This window comes from Anas platyrhynchos, chromosome 15 (assembly GCF_047663525.1).
Source record: "Anas platyrhynchos isolate ZD024472 breed Pekin duck chromosome 15, IASCAAS_PekinDuck_T2T, whole genome shotgun sequence".
Taxonomy (NCBI): domain Eukaryota; kingdom Metazoa; phylum Chordata; class Aves; order Anseriformes; family Anatidae; genus Anas; species Anas platyrhynchos.
Window position 1 is genome coordinate 5,694,115 of NC_092601.1, and position 23,077 is coordinate 5,717,191.

Genomic DNA, 23,077 nt, shown 5'->3' on the forward strand with positions numbered 1-23,077 from the left:
CTGCACTTCTATTGTGCCGTGCACAATGACTTTCCCAGTCCAAGTCACTGCAGTACATACTGGTAAGCAATCTGACCAGTTGTGTATGGTATGGCAGATCCTGGAGAGAGAGGTCCTGAAGCACCTTGCTAGATTGAGTATGAGTTACAGAAGGAAGAGAGAATGGACCTCACACAAAACTTTTACCAGAGCTGCAAACTTGGTTGCTCATCTGCTTTTCCCTTAGATGATATAGAAACCTTCTAAACCCAATGCATGACTTAATATACCAGACAATGCACATATGTAACAGGAGAAAGAGGCCTATTTCCCCAAAGCAAAGAGTAATTGGAAGGATAGCTTACAAATGATGATTGCAACATGCATTGCTGTTCTCTGAGTCACTGCCAAGTTTTATTGAGTGTTTTGGTGACACTCTAAGAGATGGTAATAAATAATAATTAAAAACAAACAAACAAACCCATGCACTATGCTCAGAAAAGTTATGGAAGGAAAGTTAAACAGATTTTTTGAGGAGGAGATCCCATAACATGTCTTTGAAAACCCCTACCCCCTCCCCCTCCCGCCTTTTTTCCCCTGTTTTTAATAACCTATATGAGGAACCTATATAAGGTTATATATGGATCAAGGACTTATTGCATAAATATAAGAGAATGTACAGATTCTTATTTTTCTGCGTGAAACTTATCAGAAGGCAAGTATGCATAGGTTATTCAGTAACTGAATGTATTTCAGGTTAGCTTTCAGAAGGCAATATAGATACTGATCTGGACTTACAGAACTCACCTTTGAACATTAACTGCTTTACATTCTCCTCCCTGCCATTCAGTTTTCTTGTATAAGAGAAAATCCATAGATAACTTTGAGGAAATTAAAGATCATTTTTATTTATATTTTTGACATACCGGAAGAAAGGGTTAAAGGAGGTGTGTATTTTTGGATTCTATTAGTTTATTCCTCGTTAATAATAGATGGAGGTATTTAATGTAATCAATACAGCCATGGTTGTGTTTAAACCAAAAGAGGAATATTCAGTTCACAGAAAGGTCCCAAGTGGCAATCAAGAAGCACTTTTTTTTGTTAACATACTTAAAAGCATACTAAGTTTGACTACTGATAATGAAGGGCTAAGCTAACACTTACCAAATAGTATGCATCAAAGTTGGAGGTTCTCCGTGGATTCCCCAGTCAGATGGACAATATTATTATTATATACAATACAGTATTAATGTACAACAGTGGCCTTTTAATTAGGTGTTTCTCATATATTTCTGAGCACATTTGAAATGACACATCATAAAACAGTATTTCAGACCACAACAGAAGTAATACTAATTCTGTCTGGAAAGGTGATTATTATATTACATTCTTGAGATGCAAATCAAGAGCTGACATGGATTGTTTATGAGGATTGTTGGTACACTAGCAAACTTCCTGACATGTTCATGAGAAATTCAGCCTCATAGTTTTCTTAATATGTTGTATATGGAACATAAGTTGAGAGGATAGGAACAGTAGACATAGTTGTGCCAGGGAAAGTTTAGGTTGGCTATTAGGAAAAACTTCTTTACGAAAAGGGTTATTAGGCATTGGAATGGGCTGCCCAGGGAAGTGGTGGAGTCACCAACCCTGGAGGTCTTTAAAAGATGTTTAGATGTAGCACTTAGTGATACGGTTTAATGGAGGACTTGTTAGTGTTAGGTCAGAGGTTGGACTAGGTGATCTTGGAGATCTCCTCCAACCTAGATGATTCTGTGAAGCATGTTTACATTCCTGACACCTATGTTCCTCCAGTAATCAAGCAACTCATTCATTTAACAATGCCCTCAGCAAACAAAGGAGATTGGTAAAAATTGCTGCTAATAGGTCATATACAAATTCTGAACCATTTATATATACAAACCAACAAGAGTATAATTCTTGTTGTAACAGGTACAAAGAACGGTGATAAAAATTAAAGAGAACTAACAGAAAGAAAATCGGTCTATATACCATACAGCTGTATTGGAAGAAAGGGGAAAATAAAATAACAATTGCTGATGCAAATATTCTTCTTAGCTTTTATTTACTTTCCTGCTTTTATTTTATTTTATTTTATTTTATTTTATTTTATTTTATTTTATTTTATTTTATTTTATTTATTTCATTTCATTTTACCTGTAAGTAATACTGTAGAATGTATGACCTGGTACTTGGTTGCTAAAAGCAGTAACAACCTCCTATTGGTAACATAGTAGAATAAATATAATAAAGAAGAGCTTCTTTACCTGGCAAGCTGAGTGCAGAATGGATTAGAGTGATTTAATCTCCACAAAATCTCCTTGTATATAGTAACCTCCTTTGTTTCTATATCCACCTGTGCACTAATACCCAATGGGGACCAGTCCTGGATATTGGCTTTATTCTGTCACCAAAAATGCTTATGTGCTTACACTAAGGTTGTTATAATTTATTGCCCTGGAGTGTAATGAAGTGCAACCTCCATTCTCTTCACTTTTGTAAATCCCCAAAGATCTTGGACAATAAATAAAAGTACTGTAAACAGGAAACTTTTTGCATGGGAGCAAAGGTTCTGAAGACAACTATGCTGGCAGGTGCTTCATTGTAAACTGGGGTTCTTAATAATGGTATATAATGGTATATCAACTTTGTACAGTTCTGTTAGTGAAGGTTTCTGAAAGTTCTATCTACTTTCTGTGACAAAAGACAGCTAGTCCCAAGGCTCTACCACTATTAATTTTGCTTCAGCAGCATAATTTTAAATAATGGTTTGAATTTTTTCTTCTGAAAATCTTGTTTCAATTTATACTTCCTCAAAGGATGCCAAAGAGACTCAACTAGTTGTGCAAATTCTTTTAAGCTTATTCCAGATCTTTATTTTAAAGCTGTCTGTAGTTCTGGCTACCCAATGGTTCCAGTTAGTTATTTTTGACAGGATAGAAAATCATTTATAATTTACTAGAAAGTCCTTCCATTGTTAATGTAGCCACCTCTAAGTATTTAAGAAATACAATGAACTTTTTCATATTTTTTGTATGAACCAGTGAGTAACTTGTGGGTCATCACTAATACATTGGCATTTATGGTTATGCTTTACAAATTAATTTATGTAAGCCATGTAAATGCAAACTATGCACAAGAAGGCATATTTTTGAAAGTAGAAAAAAATAGAAAAATACTTTTAGTCAAATATATTGGATGATTGGGGGCTGAATTTTAACATCTTAGCAATATTAATTTTCACATAATTTTCCTTACTCTCTTAGACACTTTTGAGTAATTATTTACTTAAAAATAATAGTGCTTCAGCAACAACAACAACAAAAAATAATCAAACATTATATTTCTGATCTTAGGCTGTAGGAGAAAACATTGCAGGAAAAGAAGTATGAGTGGGAATATTTTTTGAGCTTGAAAAATACGGTTTTGTGCATCCTGCCAGCCCTTAAGCCATGGATGAGTGGCGAACCAGTGGGTTCTTTGCAGGCTTATTGTCTACTGACAATATGCCCTGCTGCAGCACAGCTGCCTGCTGCATGCAGGATAACCCACGGCCTTGCTCAGCCCCAGCAGACTGTGCTGCTCCCGTTACACCTAGCAGCACGGCTGCCTCAGCTTCCTTCTGCCACTGGTCTGTCTGAAGCTCTCCTAGGAGGCACCTGGTGTGCCTGTAGTGAATCCACTCTTCAAATATGTATGCTAATTTTTTCTGATCCTTTTGACAGAAGGAGTTGGGAGAGGCTTTCAGTTGATAATCTCCAAAATCCTATATTTGGTCACATATCTTCTGTGACCAAATATGTAAATGCTCATATTAGAGGGGAAAAAAAAAAAAAAAAAAAAAAAAGCATGCAGATTGCAGATGGTTCTTAATGAGAAAATATCAGCCTTAAGCATGCTGGTACAGAAGGGATGGTAGAATTAAGTATGAACTCTTGCATGACTGTAATTTTTTGAAGCTCCTCAGATTCATGATATAATTAAATTACAGTTTGAAGAGAAATATTAATCACTTTATATTTAAAACGTCTTAAAAAAATCTTTATTCTATCATGGTACAGTTTAACATTCCAGGTGGAAAATAATATATATATTTTTATTCCATTAGGGAATTTAAAGATAGTTTTAATATTCTGATCATTCTACAGAAGAGTTCACTGAAAATAGTCCAATCTTTACCCAGTTCTACTAATTACAATTTAAATATTTTTAATAACAAAATGAGTTTCAGAAGAAACCTTTTCTTACAAAAATTAGAAAGTTCCATATTTTCCCCAAATATCTAATAATAGTGAGTTAGATGTTAATTTTGTGTACAAATTCAAAGGCAGAATGTCAAAATGCCATTAGAAAGCTCTATGCAACAAAATGAATACACTGTAATCATATGGATTCAAAGAGCATCCCTTTTGAAGTACTTTCATTAGAAATAAGAAGACTAGAGTAACAAAACTTGTGTGAGATGAAATCAGAAAAACTGTAATAAGGATTTTAACTGCAAAAATTAGTAAAATCTCTAGCTGCATACCATTGAAAAATATCTAGTATTTATGTTGATTAACTATAATTTTCAATTTTTGAAAACCTTTAGTTTTATGTATTTACCAAGTATACATGAAATTATACATAATTTATTCATAAAACATGATGAAAAGTACTGTTTGTAATAATTCCTTTTCTTATTTCACTCAGCTGGATGAACTCATTTATACCATCATCTTACATTTTCAGGCTTCTGTAGTAGCACAAATTTTGAAGCATCTATATGGTTTTAAAGACATCCACATTCCAATGTACATATTCCTACTGTCAAATTTGTTGATGGATCCTATTGTTTATCTACTATCCTGAAAATGATGCTTGCCATTGGTATCTGAATTTCCTTTATTTAAGAGCTTCCAGAAATATAGACAGATCTGTCTTAAGTTAAAAAACAACCAATCAAAAGAAAAACAACTCCCACCCAACAAGAAACAAACTAAAAACTTGTTTTACCTTTTTGATTAATAGCGGATGGCTGAAAATAAAATCAAGCATTGCCAAAGCCCATTAATGAAGGATATGCTATGGACTGAGGAGTTTGGAAGCACAATATTTCATGAGATTTCCAGCTCTCACAGACTTAGCAAAATTGTAATTTAATAAATTACAATAGTTATTTTCTTTCAGTATTTGCTATATTTCCACCTCAACTGACAGCTGATAATTAAAGAAATGGTTAATGATAGAGATTTTCTTAAAACAAAACAAAACAAAACTTTTTTTTTTTTTTGAAATAACTCAGGTGTGTTAACTACATGTAAATTGAGGATTGCTCTCGTTAGATAGGCAAATTTTGTATGGAAATCATACCTACCATTTGTAATTAACATTACAATCCTTCCATTAACATAATTAACATAACATCCTTCCAAATTTTTGTTTGATTCGGTTCTGTTGAGTTACTTTGCTTATAAGGCAATACATGTCTTCTGTTAATGTCTCACAAATTTTCAGGTAAATATATTTCAAAATCTGTGATTCATAAATTCTGACAACTTGAAGTATGTCAGTGTATATATATGTTGTATGTGTGTATACAATTGTATATACACGTATATTTGCAAAAACATACGTGTCACAGCCTGCTCTTCCTGCTGGACTGCATTCCTAAAGTGGAGAAGGTTTTTCCCTAGTGTAAAAGTATAGCTGTTTCTCCTTCTGTTCAATGTAAAATCTGTATTACTCTAAGAATGTTAAAATATAACTACAGAGAAAGAGGATGAAGCAGTAAGGCATTGGATTTACATTTATTAAAAAACCAGGAAACAATCCTAAACTTCAGTGATTTCTTAAAAATGAAAAATGTTAAGCACTGTTTAAAATTATTTTTACTTTTATTTGGGGGGGGGGGGAATGATGGTTTAATTTATTTTGTTTGGTTTATAATCCTCATATACTGGAACATAATATATGCTTATGTATTTCTCATTCAAGCAAAAAATACTCAAATCTCCACATGTACTAATAATGGTGTGATTTCTCTCACATCAGTGTTAATTTAAGCAATGTAACTCAGATCGTACTTGACCTAATATCTGTATATGTAAGCTTTGTGTTCGGATTTATCTGCTGTGTTAGCTTAAGTAGTCTCTCATTTCAGCTGAAGTTAGAGAGATGAGAATTTAGTCGCTGTGTGATGGGAGTAGGAGCTTTGCACAAGCTAATTAGCTAATTAGGCAGCTTCTGCTCCAGAGATGCAGGGCAGAGAGGGAGAGAGCACCTGCAGCAGGGTGAGGGACTGGTGCATGCTGTAGATGCTCAGAGTTTGCACCAGCTTGCCCATGTGATAAAAAGAGTATTTGGATTTGGGGGGATGTCTGTGTTTTGCTTTTTTCAATGTACAATTATATGTGTTTACTGGGGGCTCTTTTTGTTTTGAAGTCAAAGGACATAAAGGGCCCCTTCACTGCACTGCTTCAGTTATGGCTTTATTTCTGTTTTAAGATAAAAACTGAGGTTTAGTTGAAGTGTTCCAAAACCAGATACCACTCTCTCTCTCTTTCTTGTAGGCAGGGTGCTGCTGTGCCAGGCAAACCAGGAGGGATCTCCCGTGTACAGTGCCCCCAGTTCACTAGTATACACATCCACAAGTAAGCTAGTGTTATGGCTATTTTTTTTCTGTTTTGTGAAAAAATAAAGCACATTAATGTGAATAAAGCCCCATAAAATTGTCAATTTTCTCAATAGCTTTTGTTAAGGTAAATGTGGTAAGTAATGTTAACAGATAATTCATTTTACTTGCATCTTTATTCGCAAACTCTATTTTATTTAAAAAAATAAAAGGCCTGTTCTACACTGCACTGGTCAAAAGGTCTACAGTAAAACTGTTTTGATTTATTTTTCCAGTACTGTTGTATACTCTGTGTTTTCTGTGGAAGATGAAGTTGTATTTCTTTTTCCTTCTTGGTCACAACTTTGGTTTAATAAACAAGAAGTCTCATAACATGCTACCACTTGTTTGGGTCAAGGAAGTAAATAGATGTGAATAGGTTGTGTTTTATTTCTTTATTTTCAAAAAAGAAAAATTTGTGCAAAATGAATATTTTGAAATATAAGAAGGTGCACTAATAAAAACAGCAAAGAGAATCTGAAACTATTGAAATGTAATGAAATTATTGTAATTATTACAATTACTAATGATTGTGGCCATCATCTGCTTTCCTGTACAAAACCTTGGTCTCCTCTAAAATTCTGAAGCAGAAGTGGAACTGATTACTGAAAATGTTTCATATTGTACTGATGGTGCCACTGATGCCCATTCAGAAATGTAGTCAGATGAAGAGGCAAATGAAATAGTAATAATTATGTTTATTAATAGGTACAACACTGCAAGTAGCCAAAGATGAGAAAATCACTGTGGTTTTTTTTTTTCATGTAGTGACTGTTGAAATGATCCATTGAAACAAAAATTGCTGATTACAAATCAACAAGAATGTCTTCTCCTTGTTGCAGCATAGATATTTTTTTCTTGATGAATTAAAATGAACAGCAGTATTTGCTATGAGTTCTTAGCAGTTCTATGTAAATAAAATATTTTAAATTGTCTGATTTAACAACATTATGGTATGTGCTCTTTAGGAAGATTGTATTCACTGTAGAATGCAAATTCTTCTCTTTCAAGCTACTAAAGACTTCTAAAATAATTAATTTCTTTTACTAATTAAAACCAGAAATGAGGAAAAGGAGTTTAAATGTGATCATCTCTACAGTGATATAACTCTTATGTCAAAGGCTATGAACAACGTCATCCATAGAACTGCTGCTTTTACACTATAGATATGGGATCTACTTTCAAATCAGGAGTCTACAAATACATAGTAAAAAAGAAAGTACATTAAGTGTTTTAAATTGGAACTGAAGTTATCAATTAAATCTTAATTTGCTTCCAAATACTACAGGAATAGTTTGTACTATCACCTTTCCCAAACATTTTTTTTTTTTGCCATTGTAGTTACAGAGATCCCTACACTACTTACTTTGTTACTATGTGTAGTGGGTTTACGTGGCAAGGCTTTGGTAGCAGGGGGCCATAGGGGTGGTTTCTGTGAGAAAGATCTAGAAGCTGCCCCATGTTTGGGAAGGGCCCCATTGTTTTCCAAATCTGAGCCAATAAGCGATGTTGTTTTGCGCCTCTGTGAGAGCATATTTAAGACAGGGAAAAAACTGCTGCGACACACAGCAGCCGGGAGAGTCAAGGGAGTGAGAAACAGCCTTGCAGGTGCCAAGGTCAGTGTAGAAGGAGGGGGAGAGGTGCTCCAGGCGCCGGAGCAGAAGTCCCCTGCGGCCTGTGGTGAGGACCATGGTGAAGCAGGATGTCCCCCTGCAGCCCATGGAGTACCACGGTGGAGCAGGGTTCCACGCTGCAGCCCGTGGAGGAGACCACGGTGGAGCAGGTGGCCCTGCACCGACGGAGGCTGCCGCCTGTGGAAGACCCCTGCCGGAGCAGATTCCGGGCCGGACCTGTAGCCCGTGGAGAGGAGACCACGCAGGAGCAGGTGATCTGGCAGGAGCTGCTGCCCGTAGGGGAGCCAGGTTGGAGCAGTTTTCTCCTGAGGGATGGACCCCGTGGTACGGACCCATATCTGGAGCAGTTCTGGAAGAGCTGCTGCCTGTGGGAAGCCCACGCCGGATCAGTTCGTCAAGGACTGTATCCCGTGGGTGGGACCCCACAGCACAGGGGACGAGAGTGACCGAGAAGGAGCGGCAGAGAAGAAGTGCTGTAGACTGACCATAACCCCCATTCCCCCGTTCCCCTGCGCCGCTCGGGGGGAGGAGGTGGAAGAGGGTGGATGGGGGGGAGGTGCTTTTGGTTTCTTTCCTTTGTTTCTCACTTCTCTAGCTTGTTAGTAATGAGCAATAAATCTTACTATCTGTCTTCTTATGCTGAGTCTGGTTTGCCCGTTACACTAATTATTGCGTGATTTTCTCGTCCTTATCTCAATCCTTGAGCCCCTTTCACATATTTTCTCCCCATTCCTCTTTGAGGAGGGGGAGTGAGAGAGCGGCTGTGGTGGAGCTCGGCTGCCCACTCGAGCGGAACCACGACACTATGAAATACTGTATAGATCAATAGGGGATTCCTCCTTACAGAACATTTTTAGTGCACCTTTTAGTGCACCTTTTTGACTGAAATACCTCAGGCATCTGAGATTCTATTTTTAGAAAACTATACAAACATTTCATTCATTTCACTGTTAAGGAACTTCTTTGGGAGGAGAGGGGCAGTGTTTGTTTTTTATTTTCTGTAATGTACTCCAAATAAAGCCTTTCTTAAGTTCATCTTGTTGCCATTATCTCCCTGTGTTATAGCCTAGCAAATTTATTTCTGGGGCTGTTTACATCTTACAATATATCCAATTTTATTAAATCTCTACATAGCCATTGTAATAGCTAGCTAAGCTCTATACTTCACTGTTTACATTATTTCTCATGGGTCAATCCCTTTGGAAAATCTATTTGCAGTCATGCTCCTTGAATAATGAGATCCTAACAAATACCTGTTTATTTTCAATTATGCCAAACATATAAGTAAACAGACTTTGCCTATCAGCATCCCACTGGGCAATGTGTAATATACGGTTTCATAATAGAGATTGCCAGTAGTCCTTGCAGTAGAAGTTACTGCACTTTGTTGAATTTGTGTGTCAGCAAGTCATGATTTCTGTTTTTATGTATAGCATTTCATATTGCCAAAATGTAGTTGTCCCCACAGGTTCACAACTCTTACTAAATGAAATAATTACAATTACTAATGATTGTAATTATTTTATTAATTTCTCCTTATTAAGAATTTTTCAGTAAAGATGTAAAATAGCTCATTTTCTATAGGAATTGAATGGGAATTAACCTTGAACTTTGTCTCATTTTCCTTCTTCTAGTATTTTAACGATGTTCTTTTTGACAATGTTATTTTTGATGAACATTTTTAATATTGAAATGAATAAACTGATAAATCAATATTAACGTCTAAGAGATTAATATTTTTACTATTACTATTCCAGGTAGACAACAGAATCGTAGCCTTCATCTTTGAATAATTTTTTAATTGTTTATTCTGTTATTGGTAGGATTGTAACTGTATAATATTTCAGAACAACTTACAATGGAAGTATGAACAGGTTTTAAATTCATAATCATTTGAATGGAAGGGAAAGAGCTGAGATTTTCAAAGCTGAAAAGTTTGGATTTCATTAAATGCTAATGGCATTGTGGAATTTTCAAATATTTGGAAGAGGATAGTCCTCATTTTTAGCAATGTTATTATCTTTAACTTGTTTGTATGTGTTTTGTTCCTGAGTTATATTCTATACAGAATGAATGATGGAAACATAGTGGTAAAATATTTGTTTTCTATATTTGTCTAGATTTATTTCTCATTTAACTTCTTGACTGTATTGCTGCTCAGTAAAAGACAATAGTATAGCTGGTTAAGTGTGATTTAAAAAAAAAAAAAAAGAGAAAAGGCGTAAATATTAATCTGATTTTATGCAAGGACTTTTAGAAACTCTTAAGTGTATTTTTTCCTCATTAGTTAATTAGTGCTCAAAACTAAAATGGGAAACAAGGAAGACATGAATTCGCAGTATTATAGAATTATTCAGGTTGGAGGGACCAGGTTGCTCAGGGCACCTCTAATGACAACCTTTCTGGGTCATCTGTTTCAATGCTTGAGTGTCCTAGCAGTGAAAAACTTTTGACTAGTATCCAGTAGAATTTTCTCTTCTTTCAAGTTATGGTGGTTGTCTCTTGTCTTCCATCTGGGTGCCCATCTGAAGAGTCTGTCTCTGTTTGCTGAATAATACCCTTTAATGAGAAGGAGATGCATCTGCTAGTAGAAAACTTTGTAGCTGATCAACGTCCTCCAGCTCGCTAAGCACTAGTTGGTAAAAGAAGCCAGCCAACAACTGTGCATCAGATTTTTCAAAAGTTTACAGTTGTGCATACTCAGATTCCATGGAAAGCAATGACAGAGAGAACTACAAATGCTAATAAAAGTTCAATGAAAGCTATTTTTTTTCACTCTCTAAATCAAAATGCTGATCTTTGTAACCTTTAGGCTTTATTTTAGGTCCAAGTGAAAATAAAGACACCTGAGTCAGTAGTTACTACAGTAACTACTAGTATTTTTTTCTGAGCATGTATTATAGGGCCATTCATAGAATCATGGAATCATATAGAATACAATATGGATTCTATGATTCTACAATTCTACTAGTATATTTTTCTGAGTATGTATTCCAGGACCGTTCACTGCACTGAACAGCCGATATATGGTAAAATAATAAATTGCTGTATGCCTTTATGATTCACAGATGAGTGCCTGTATTTCCTAAATGTTTTGCATGCCCATAAAAGAGATTTCTGCCTCAAATTCAATAAGAATACAGTTTAAACTGAAGTCAGTCTTGGGTTACATTTTCTAAACATTACAGTTTTTTCATGCTTATAGGCACCAAAATACACATGCTCTTTTTCCATAAATTTTCTTTTTTTTTTTTAATTTAATTAAAAATATTTTTTTCGTATTATAATGACAGAATTAAAAAAAAAAATAAAAAAAAGAAAAGAAATGAAAACACAGATATTCATTTATTCTATTTTATCACACTCAAGGGCAAATGAAGTTGCTGACCTATTTTTTAGTTCATGTATTTATTACAATTTTATGAGAATTTGTAGTGGAATACAGCAATACAGGACTGGGGGAAGGAGGGGGTACAAATGCTTATAAATCTGTCCCACATTGTTCTCTTTCTTTAATTGTAATTGTCTGATGAAAGTTCCATCAGTTTCTGTAATTAACCTAATGGTCTAAATGAATTTCCAGATCACTGGTTATTCACTTCTGTATGAATGCCATTACATTGAGTTTAATTAATACAAAGTAAGTTCAACGTCCTTTGTATCATTAGAATTCTGTTTTAACTGTTTCAGTTAAAAATATTTTTCCTCTTATTTTGCTTGTTCCATTTATGGATTTGGGTATTTATTCTCTAGCCATACTAAAATATTGTCTAGCGTTTTTATAATTAAAATATTTTAAATTGAATGCTCTTCAGATTTCCATCCTCAAAATATCAGTGCAGATATTTTTTTTTGTATTTATCTTTTCAATTATTTTTAAACAGAATTCAGTCAGTGCTAAATTCATAATCCCATGATATGCCCTAGAACATCTTATTTGCCTTGATATTCCTTTCACAGAAATACATATGACAGATAAGCACTCACCAGAGAATACTTTTTCTTTGCGTCAGACAGATATTAAAACAATAAACTATGTTGCCCTGGGATTTTAGCTTATGAGCAACTAGAAAACAACGAGGCAAAGATGAGATGTTTTTGAAAGGTGGGAAGGCAGTTCTTTCAGAAAATTCCCTAGAAACCTTGGCTCCTCTAATATTTTTGACAAGAAATATTTTTAATGTTTAAATTATTTTAAAGCAAATGAGAAAAATTCCTAAATGTTCCAAAATTATCCTAATAATCCTCCCGATTCAGACTTATTCATTAGGTGCCAGTAGAGAATGAAAATCTAGAGCAGAATCTTAAAGGATAAATTACATTAAAATATGGGAATTTTGCTTTTATAAACTTATGTTCTGTATTTAAAAGACTTATCAATGCATATATGATAGATTCATTTGCTTTTAAAAAGATATATAAACTTTTTTTTTTCCTGTGAGTATTTTGTTTCATAGGTGAAGGATGGTTCCAGTGGATAGTTCAGGACTTTGTCGATATGCATGGAATAGATGAGGAAAATCATAAATACCAAGTATGAACACCATATCCAACAGAAGGATTTAGATTATTTGAGGATTCATTGTTCTGTAGAAATGACAATTAAGTAAACTAGTCTATTCAATATTTCTTTTGAATATCTTCATTTAAAAGTAAGTTACTTGGCTTATGAAATATTTGTGAACTAGTTAAAAAAAAAAAAATGTTCTGTTAAACTATTTTCATTTTTTTCTGTTTCACTAAAAGCATTCCAGGTTTTATTTTACTGAGGAATTACCAATACACTTACATTTATATTACATTCTCAGATATTTCCAGTACCAAAAGATTAGATTTCGGAAAACATAAATTTTCAAAAGGTCATTTAAAATGCACTTTTGAGCAGAATTATTAGTGGAAATATTCCATTCAGTTATTTTATTCAGGTTTAATCTGTTCACATCTAATTACGTGAAAATAGAATTGTAATGATGATCCTGTTATGATATTATCAAGACTCCAAGCAACCAAACCTTAGGTGCTCCTGGCAGTTGGTACATCCATTTCTGGGTTTTGCATGTAAGACATAAGAGACCATATTTAATCTAAATGGGCATGTACTTTATGGTAATGACATCAGTTATTAAATTGTTGTGATATCATTGTTATGGTTTCTATTAATTTATTTGTTGAGATTTTATTGTTGATAGAGGAGCAACTGTTTAGTAAGTTTGTCTTAGTTGAATTGATTGGGCAATCATATGGTATAAATAACTTGCCGATGTTGTATTATTTGCAAATTAAATGTAAAAAGATTTTTGCAAACTAAATTTTTAATTGCTCTGTTTTCTCTTAGTCTAAAATGGAATGGCAGGTCAATTCATTATAATTAATATATATATATATATATATATATCAGTAGATTGTATTTACATATTTTTCTGGTTTTGTCTACTTTTAATTGCCTATTGTAAAAAAAAAAAAAAAAAAAAAGAGTACCTTTGCAAATGAGTTATGTGAATAAGCCAACAAAGTGCTTCCTGAATTAATAATAGACATTTTTTTTTTTTTAACTGAAGAGAAAGAATCTCCTAGTAGTAGCCTGAGAATAATGTTAAAAGTACCCGTCCTGGTCCTCATGCTAAAATACTGCTTAGTGAGTTTGTATGAAAATTTTAACAAAAGAGATATCAATAATAATAAGAAAGTGAAATTTACTAATGGCTTTTCTTGTCCCTCCCCCTTAAGGCAAACTTCAAGAACTTAAAGCAAAGGAGACATGTTAAAATTACTAATAGCTTTTTAATGCCAAAAATTTTCTTAAGAGACAAGCATGGAAACAATGGTCTCTTATCAAAATCTAATGACCTAGGTAGCCAGCTAAAACAGAGGACCTGGGGAAAGAATAAATGACTCTGAATTCAGACATTTTGAGCATACATGCTTAGCATACTTCACTGATTCCGTGATTTTTTTTTCTTGGATTTTTTTTGTTGTTGTTATTTACTTATTTATTTTAAGGGAATAAAGATTTCCAGTCATGAAATGACAACACTTACATGAGGAGAGGGCTAAGGTGGGAAAGGCAGTTTTTAAAAAGTTATTTTTGAGAAGGGACTTTAAGGAAAAATGGTGAAGGAATGACATACTCAGGCAGGGTTGGAGGAGTGGAGGAGCAGCTATGCAAAGAAATTTTTATTGAATATAAGAGTTACAGTCTTCTACTAGAAATCAACAGGTTGCACATATAAACAATTTCAGGAAAAAAAAAAAAAAAAAAAAAAAAAAAAAAAAACCAAGAACAAAAAAGATAAAAATACCAAAATGCTTTTGAACACTACATTTGAGTTTCAGTTGACCTTAGTTGGCATATGATACTCATTCTCTGTAATGAGAACAAGGTTGTTGTTTCTTTGTTCTGAAAGTCCTGTTTATCTTCTCAGATCAGATTTACAATTTTTAAAATGCTGATTTGGAATGGAGTTATTCCAAAATATATTCACTTGATTTAAAAATCAAGTAAATTATGTCATATTATTAGACAGTTTTCTATGGCACTTTGATTTTGCAAACCTTTTTCAAGCAGTTTCTGTTTAGCAAAAAGGACCCTTATGATTGTGAAACTCAACATTTGTGCTGTAGTGGAGATAGGCTGCAGTGATCTACTTATGTCACTTGTAAAGTTTTCTAATCAGATTGTAAAGTCTTAATGATTTTATTTACTTTTAACATCATCAATATAACACAATTTGGGTTGTTTCTATATGGCCTTTTATATTTCAAAATTAAATGTTTTAGTAGCTTGAAGGCTATTTATCCAGATACTTCTAGCTTTGCTATAGGAAAACAATTCCTTTCTTTTGAAAGGAATTTCATTTACATGTATGTAAGCTGTGTGAATTTGAGAGTAACCTGTTGAAAAAAAAAAAAAAGTAATTTGAATCTAAGCCATCAGTTGAAAAATGGATTAGTATTTACTGAAAAATATTCATGCAAAAGTCTATGAAGCACATCACTGAAATGTGCAAGAAGGAACTAAAAATAAAGAAAACAAAGAAGTTTTGTTGACTTGCTTTAACTGTGGAATTCATTAACACTTTAAACATGTACCATTCACATGCCGAATAGGTACTGTGCAAAGTTAGAGAGGTATCTTCTCTGTACTGCTAATAAAAGTTCACATCTATACTCAGTTTCCTGTTAAACATTGCAAGAAGTGTAGCTGTGTATAATAAATATATTTTAAAATATGAAAACAGGTAATTACAAAAAAAATAATTTACTATAAAGAGTTATAATGAACTTTGTAGTAGATCGGGAGAGATTCTATTAGGCCCTTTTATCCAGAAAACAAATCAAAATGGGTATTGTGCACATGCACAGTTGCCAGTAGGAGGAAAGGTTAGTTATATAAACTTTCAATGTACATTGTAATAGTTTCCTCATTTTTTGAGAATCTAAAAAAAGAATTGTTAAAAGACAGTACAGAAGGATTGTGGTTATGCTTAATTCTTTGAACAATACCACCAATACGTCATCAGTTAGTCAGATATGGTTGTGTTTCTAAAACAAAATTATACTTCTCAAGAGTTTCCCATGACTGCTTTAAGTGCTTCATTCCCCTTTCTGGTAAGATATGTCACAATACTTATTAACAGACATCTATTAACCACTGCCAATAGGTAAGGTGAAACTTATGCACATGTCTCGGCTGAAGTGAAAAATAAATTTTTCTGAACCTCCATGAAAACTATGAGTACCCTTCTGCTTCCTGATAAAAATCTGCCTGTATCTACCCATCTTGACCTTCTTTGTCTGTGTAGTTGTGTGGCTGCTGCTTGCCTCTTTTAAAAACAGCTTACTTTATTAGCCAGGAAAACCATTTCAGTGGGCATTGGTATCTAGTTTGCTTCCTGTGCCTGTTTTACAGGTATATGTTCCTTCCAGTCAGCAAAGTAATATATGTGGCAGTCAATGTGTTCTTGAAAGTGTTTTTATTGGTGTTATATTACAGCCATGTTTCAGATTGGCTTTCTTTTCTGCTGTGAACCTAATATCTTCTTGATTGTTTTTTGTTTGTTTGTTTTTTTTTTTGGTAGCTATGTCTGAAATTCTTGTTTATAGCATTTTCTGCATTCTCCATCATGGTATATTGCCCTTCTGCAACTGTTTTCAGGATAACTATCCCTTTACCCTCTATAAGTATTTTAAATGGTGACTAATAATTCATCAGTAAGATGTATTGTTGTTCTGCAACATCTGTAAATATGGATTTCATTTAATTCCTTCATTTTATTTTATTTTTTTCAGTGCTTTGCTGCTTGTACTTATTCTAGTGTTAATCTGTGTCGTGATGATGCAGTGTGTCTGAAACGGTACAATGAACAGTATTATAAAGAGAGGTGTATACTGAATTGCATGCCACTGGCATTTTTTTTAATTTATACACCATCCTACAATTGGGTAGGGGAAGATGACTAGGAGGGTGCTTATAACATCTTTTTATAGTTAATCATGGATTGTATCTTTGTCCTTTGCTTCAAATAATCCAGATAATGTTTGACCAAAGACAGCTGTGACTCTCACGTGACATTGTGTTATCCTGTTAATGGAGATATGGTGCCTGGCTTTTGGCAGTACTCATGGTTACCTGTCAGGACAATGAGACATCAGGACTTAGTCCTCTCAAAATCCAGTGAAACAGTGACAATTACTTTTTTTCCTTTTTTGAACGTGATCTATGATGTTATTGTACATAATATCCATTGCGTTGAGTCCTATATGCAGATTTCTTGTTTGCTTGACTTTGCATCTAGAAAGGATCTAGAAAGATGCCCTACTACTCATTTTCAGTAGCTAGGGAAACACAGTTGACTATGTTTATCAAGTCATTCTGTTAGTCACTTGGACAGTTGTTAATTTTTTCAAGTTTCTCTGTCACATCTAGTTCCAAAAAAGACTTTAGTGTCAGTCTTCCTTATATTGTCAGTTTAATAACAGTTGTTATTAAATCATGGCTCTTAAAAACATGTATATAACAGAATTCTTAGAATCATAGAATGGCTAGGGTTTGACAGGACAGTCAAAAACTCATATGAGTTCTGACATATAGAACATCAAAAATGTCACTTTATTGGATGATATTTTAAATTTAGTTCCTTCTGAAAATCATCATAGGCTATATTAAAATTTTCCTTTTCCCCCTTTTTTATCATGCTAATGGAATAACAGAGTTCTGTAACTTTTACAAATCTCCCCACTATTAATGAATCCTTGTGTCATCTAGACAGAACTTGTCACCATGTAATTGACTTTAATAAACAACTGATTTTTTTCATCTCTATAGTAATGCTATTTTTTATCTAGTTTTGTACAACCATGTCCTTTTTACTTTGTCTCAGAAATCCTGTTTGTGAAAACACAGGGGAATTTTTCCATTTGCTTGAAACTTCTAGATGTCAGTAACCAAGAACACAAGACAAATTATTCATCAGTTTGAACATCTACATTTGAAGATTATTCTTCAACTTAGGATCAAATGTGGCTTCTGTATCTTTTCCTTTGTGGTCTAGTTGCTTTGTTTTTGTTTTTACCTACTGAGCATTTTCTTGTTTGTTATCAGTTTCTTTTGTGAAAAGTCAACTATTCTTTGTAACATCAACTATGCAATGCCCTTATTTAGTTATTAAGTACGTCATAAGTAATTTGACCAGCAGTTGTTTAGAGTTACAGGTCAGTGTAATCACATAGTTTAATAAAAAAATCTCAATTATCTGTTCATTTTTTTATTCCTCCATATCCCCCATTTTCTTCTGCTTGTTAGGATAAATCCATTGATGTCTGAGGGACTCAGGTGGCCAAACATTCAGGGTAGTAAAAGAATGAAATGTGCAGGAGTTTCTAACAAGCATAGAATTACCAAACAATCAAATCACAGCATGGCTGAGTATGGAGGCCCCTCTGTGTACATCTGCTCCTCTCCCTGCTCCCACAGGACCAGCAGAGCAGGGGGCCAAGGCCCATGCTCACATGGTGGCTTTTGGACATCTCCAAAGATTGAGATTCCACAACCTCTGTGGGCAACCAGTTCCAGTGCTCAGTCATCCTCACCGAAAAAAAAAAAAAAAAAAAAAAAAAGTTTAGACAAAAAGATAAGACAGTGTCCATGTTGTTTTGGCATCACAATATTTTTCTAAGGGTTATAAATTCCTGACATACAGTGATGTCAATATATGTAGAATCCAATGGCAGTTTGTTTATTTGTACACTAGAGAAGATGGGGGGGGGGGGGGAGGGGGAGGGAAATTTTGATGCCATTTATACTTAAAAGAATTATAAAGAAATCTAGATGTGTGTTTAGTTTGTGCAAGTAATTTTTGGTATAATAAACCAATTGGATCTGGAAGCATATTTGTGGCAAAGATAATTAAACAGCAAGTTTCGTTGGAACAGCCAACTATCCTTATACAATTTAGCATAGGAATAAGCACGTTAAATAGGCAGTTGCTTTTTTGCTAAAATATGCTATGCATATTTTTTGAGTGAATTTGATTATGTTGATTATGTGGTGTGGAAAAAAAAAAATCAAATCTTGTTTTTTCAAATATTTGAGGATTCAATAGGTAAAAACCTGAAAACAGTGCCTTAAACCAGCTGCCAATGCCTGTTCTCTCTAGAAAGATTGACATAATATTTCAGGGCACACTTAACTACAAAAAAAAAATGTCACAAAATTTATGTGAGTTTTGGACTAATTTGGATTTGTTTGGAAACTTAATGCAGTAGTGTTGTGTGAAGGGATTCAATTACAGTGTGCAGTGTTTTGTAAGTAACTTTCTCGCATAAAAAGTTAATTAATCAGAGCTGTGTCAATTTCCTTGTGCCATGTCAATTTACAGCAAGGTAATTAATCACTAATCGCCCAGCGTGCAGCAAAATAAGGGACAATCCATGAGTCATTTATTGTTATTTTTTTTCAAAATAAATGGCACACAGAGCCATGAAGAAACACATCTTGCCTTTCATAATATTTTTATCGACAGTTTTGCATGTTGTAATAGACTGCAGCAACAAGCAGCTGTAGTTCAATGGAATATGAATATTAAAGAAACAAATGAGAGCAGATTTATAGGCCATTGCTTTTCTGTTATGTCAGTTTTGAGATTACACTGAGCAAATGAACAGTGAAAAATTACTCTTCCATGTGGAGAATGGTGATTAGACTTGTACATTAATTAGAGATTTTTGTTTTCCATTTCAATGCATTTCAAATGAGAACATCCTATAAGAAATTGTTTGTCCAAAATCCAGATTTATTCTTTCCTAAACAACAGTATTTAATATTGACATGTATTTCTGTACAATGGTAAGGAAATCATTGTTCCACTATTTTTGTTTTATAAATAAATATATTGTTTCTATTTTGAATTAAAGAAATAGAAGGGACCAGTCGTGCCTATATTTGACATACATGGCAAATTTCCTTTGAGTTCAGTTAATTCACAATTGGATCCCAGGGATAATCATCTCACAAAAAGGACAGGTGAATTGTTTTTTGTTTTTTTTTAGTTTGTTAGAGCTTTTCACACTTTAAAGACATATATTCATTTTTTAAATCCTTTTATTTTAAAAGCTGTAGTAATGGAGCTTTTACTTGCACGGTAATTTTTATTTAAATGTAAAGGTCTGCATACATTGTCTTTAGAACAGTTTTTATAACTCTTTTAAACAATGACAGGTTATATTACATATTGCTGTTAAGGTCAAGTGAAAACTCACTACAGAGCATACATCAGGATAAATTCATGATATTTCTGTTTCAGAAATATCAGATAATATGATATAGATTATTCTGCTTAGCCTTCCTCAGCATGTTACCTATTATACCTTTTTGTTCTTAATTTATTGTCCAGCACTTCTGAAACATTTCCTCAACAGGGATCCTCCTAAACTATGGGAGTAATACTTGCGTGTCTTCCTGCATTTCTAACAGTTAAACTACTCTGCAGTAAATTAGCTCTAAACTGATTTCAACACAATATAGCATTAAAATTCTTCAAGATTAAACATTAGAAAACTCTTGATAGCAGATGACCTGATAGTTTGTACTGAGATTAGGAGTGATGAGAGGTAGATTCATTCATCCATTTTGATGGCACACCTTTCTTGAGGCATATGGCACGCTCATACAAATTCAAACCACAGCAAAAATTCAAAGAATAATTGCCCATTAAAATGGCTGTATATTTTTATGGCTTTGATACAAAATCTGCCCCCTGTTGTTTTTTACATCTGCTACTCTTCCATTTATCTCAGGGCTTTAAAACTTTAAAGTGTATAACCCCTAAGTATTTTTTTAATCAGGATGTGTTCCCCCTTTTTGGAGCTCAAGCTTTGTCAGTGTTCAGACAGTCTTTGTTTTCCAAGGCATATATTGAGATGTGGTGTCTAGAAAATCCACCACCTGTCATGTTCATTTAATAAAAAATGAATAAAAGCAATGCTTATATATGATATCTTTGGGGAGAAATTCAGATATAATTAAATTTCATCTGTGAACACAAATATGATTGGGATGAAAGGGATCTTTCCCTCATGCAGTCCTTAGAAACTTCTGTCTTTGCATTTAACCTCATTATTATCACCAGTGATATGTAGTTGGCAAAATTTGCCTTTTCCCTATTACAGGTCAGAATTCTAGTTATCAAATTACATTGATAAATTTAAGGTACTTCTGTTAAGAAGTGGAGTAGGATGTTTCCCAGCTGAGAGTTGAACACATTTTCAGTGCCGTTATAATAGAATTTTCACTGACTTAGTTTCAGTAGTTAAGGCACTAAGGAAGGTTGACCTTCAAACTTTGAGTCATTAAATGTTTACCCTTCCTGGCTAGTATATTCATTGCTTCTGGGGCTGGTTGATATTACTTAATGCTTCCTGATGGGAGATCTCTTTTCATAAAATTGTTTTTATTAAGTCCATTATTCAATTGTGTTCTAGTGGCATTACTTCTGGTTATTTTGGGGGTAAGGATATTAAAAAGTTGGTAGCAAAATAAATTCTGTGATTATTGCATACTCCTAATCACATGATTTCTCAGTTGGGATGAATAGCATAATTTTTTTGTTGAACTTGAATGTAGAATGACATGATCTTGCCAATTATTATACCTCTGGCAATAATTATAATCTTTAATAATACTACCTGCAATTAGAAGGCATGTTTTCACATACTCTGTTTTTCTGGCTGACCCATCATTTTTTGGGAGAGTGGATATAATTCTAGTGCATATATGAGCTTACATTCTCACAGGACCATGCAGTGTCATTCTTAGTTCCATATTTCTCAGGCTTATCTTCCATTATGTCTTGTCTTCTTTACAGAACTCCAAACCATTATTCTAACTTCTAAATGCTTCTGTAAGATTTCCTAGGGTTTTGCTTTACTATAGATATTTTATGCTTCATGATATTCTTAAGGAGGCAACACAAGGTGAGCATAACAAAACAATGAAATAACTTAAGGCTTTGCATTCTAACACATCAGAAAATATAGAGATCCTTTAAAAATGTCAGAAATCCCTGCCTTATCTTACCATCTCCCATGAATGCTGGGTTTGGCCTCCATTATACATGTAGGTTCTGGATTTGATAAACATTTGGGGGCTAAGTGACTCTTCCTGAATTTCTTCTAGCTTTTTCTCTTCTTTCATAAGAAAAATCACATGCAAAGAGAAAGACTTATTTCTCATTTTATATATATATATGCATATGTAATAATAATAAAATAGTATTATTTTTTTTAATATTTTCTGTTCATTCATATTCATTCATTGATTGAGGTGCTCTGCTTTTGCACTGATATTTCTTTGTTCACTGCCAAAGATCCGTAATTTTTGCCAAGGTTTGGCTACCATGATGAAGAGAGTATTTAGGGTAAATGTTCAATTACTGCAAAATATATACTTCAAACCATCTGTGTTAAAGTTATACTGAATGGTACAATTAAAAGGAAAACAAAACAAAACACACTAGGAATTCATGCAGACATATCGTCAGTGTCTGCCATATAATTTCTGCACAATTCCAGTTGGAATTTTCTTAGAGCTACAGTTACTCCTTTCTTCCATTATTCATACACATGTCTAGGGTATGAGCTGTATGAAGGAATTGGTGAATTATTTTCAAACAGTACATCTTACAGAAGAAAGATTGTCTAGGACCCTGAGTGTTTCACTGAAAGAGTGTTGACTACTTCCTTGCCTTAAATATTGCCAAACATAGATGTATCTACTAATTAATTGCTGAAGCAGATCTTTGAATGGGGGTTCCTAGATTATGGATTGTAAACCCATTGTGTTGTTAGATACATTAGATAACTTTAGTTTAGACTTTTTTTTTTTAGTTGGTTTGTTATTCTTTATTACTGTTTCTGTTTTTCATAGAAAACTCTTTTCTATCAGTATGTAGAAAAATACAGATGTACATGTAAGTGAAGAAGTTGTCCAAACTGCTCAAAGGTTTTTAGACTTCGTTATTTTATTTTTTTTTTGTCAGTGTAATTTAGGTCAGAGAAATTTCTCTTATTCTTGGTAGTTCAGGAGTGTCCCTAAGACTACATTTATGAAATCTAGCTACAGAATAACCTTCAGGCTTATAATTTAAGATATCTACCATTTCAGACATGTTTTCCTGGCCAGACTCTTCAGTTAGAGGGGCCTAGAAACAATTGTAAGGCTGTAATGAAGTCACCATAATTGCAGTATTTTCCTTCATGTGTTCAGCCAGCAATATCTATAAGTTGATAATTTTCT

At 33.8% G+C, this 23,077-nt stretch overlaps 1 protein-coding gene across 40 annotated transcripts in view; it reads left to right on the plus strand.

The window, feature by feature from the left end:
• RBFOX1 (RNA binding fox-1 homolog 1) overlaps positions 1-23,077 on the plus strand; it is an 895,957-nt gene that overhangs the window by 812,482 nt on the left and 60,398 nt on the right. For 34 of the 40 annotated variants that reach the window (XM_038186799.2, XM_072023682.1, XM_072023681.1 and 31 more), the window contains one exon: positions 6,552-6,632. The exons of the other annotated variants lie outside the window; for them this stretch is intronic. In XM_038186799.2, the coding sequence (XP_038042727.1) occupies positions 6,552-6,632 (81 nt within the window). The remainder of the gene's footprint in view (positions 1-6,551; positions 6,633-23,077) is intronic. 40 annotated transcript variants of the gene reach the window in all.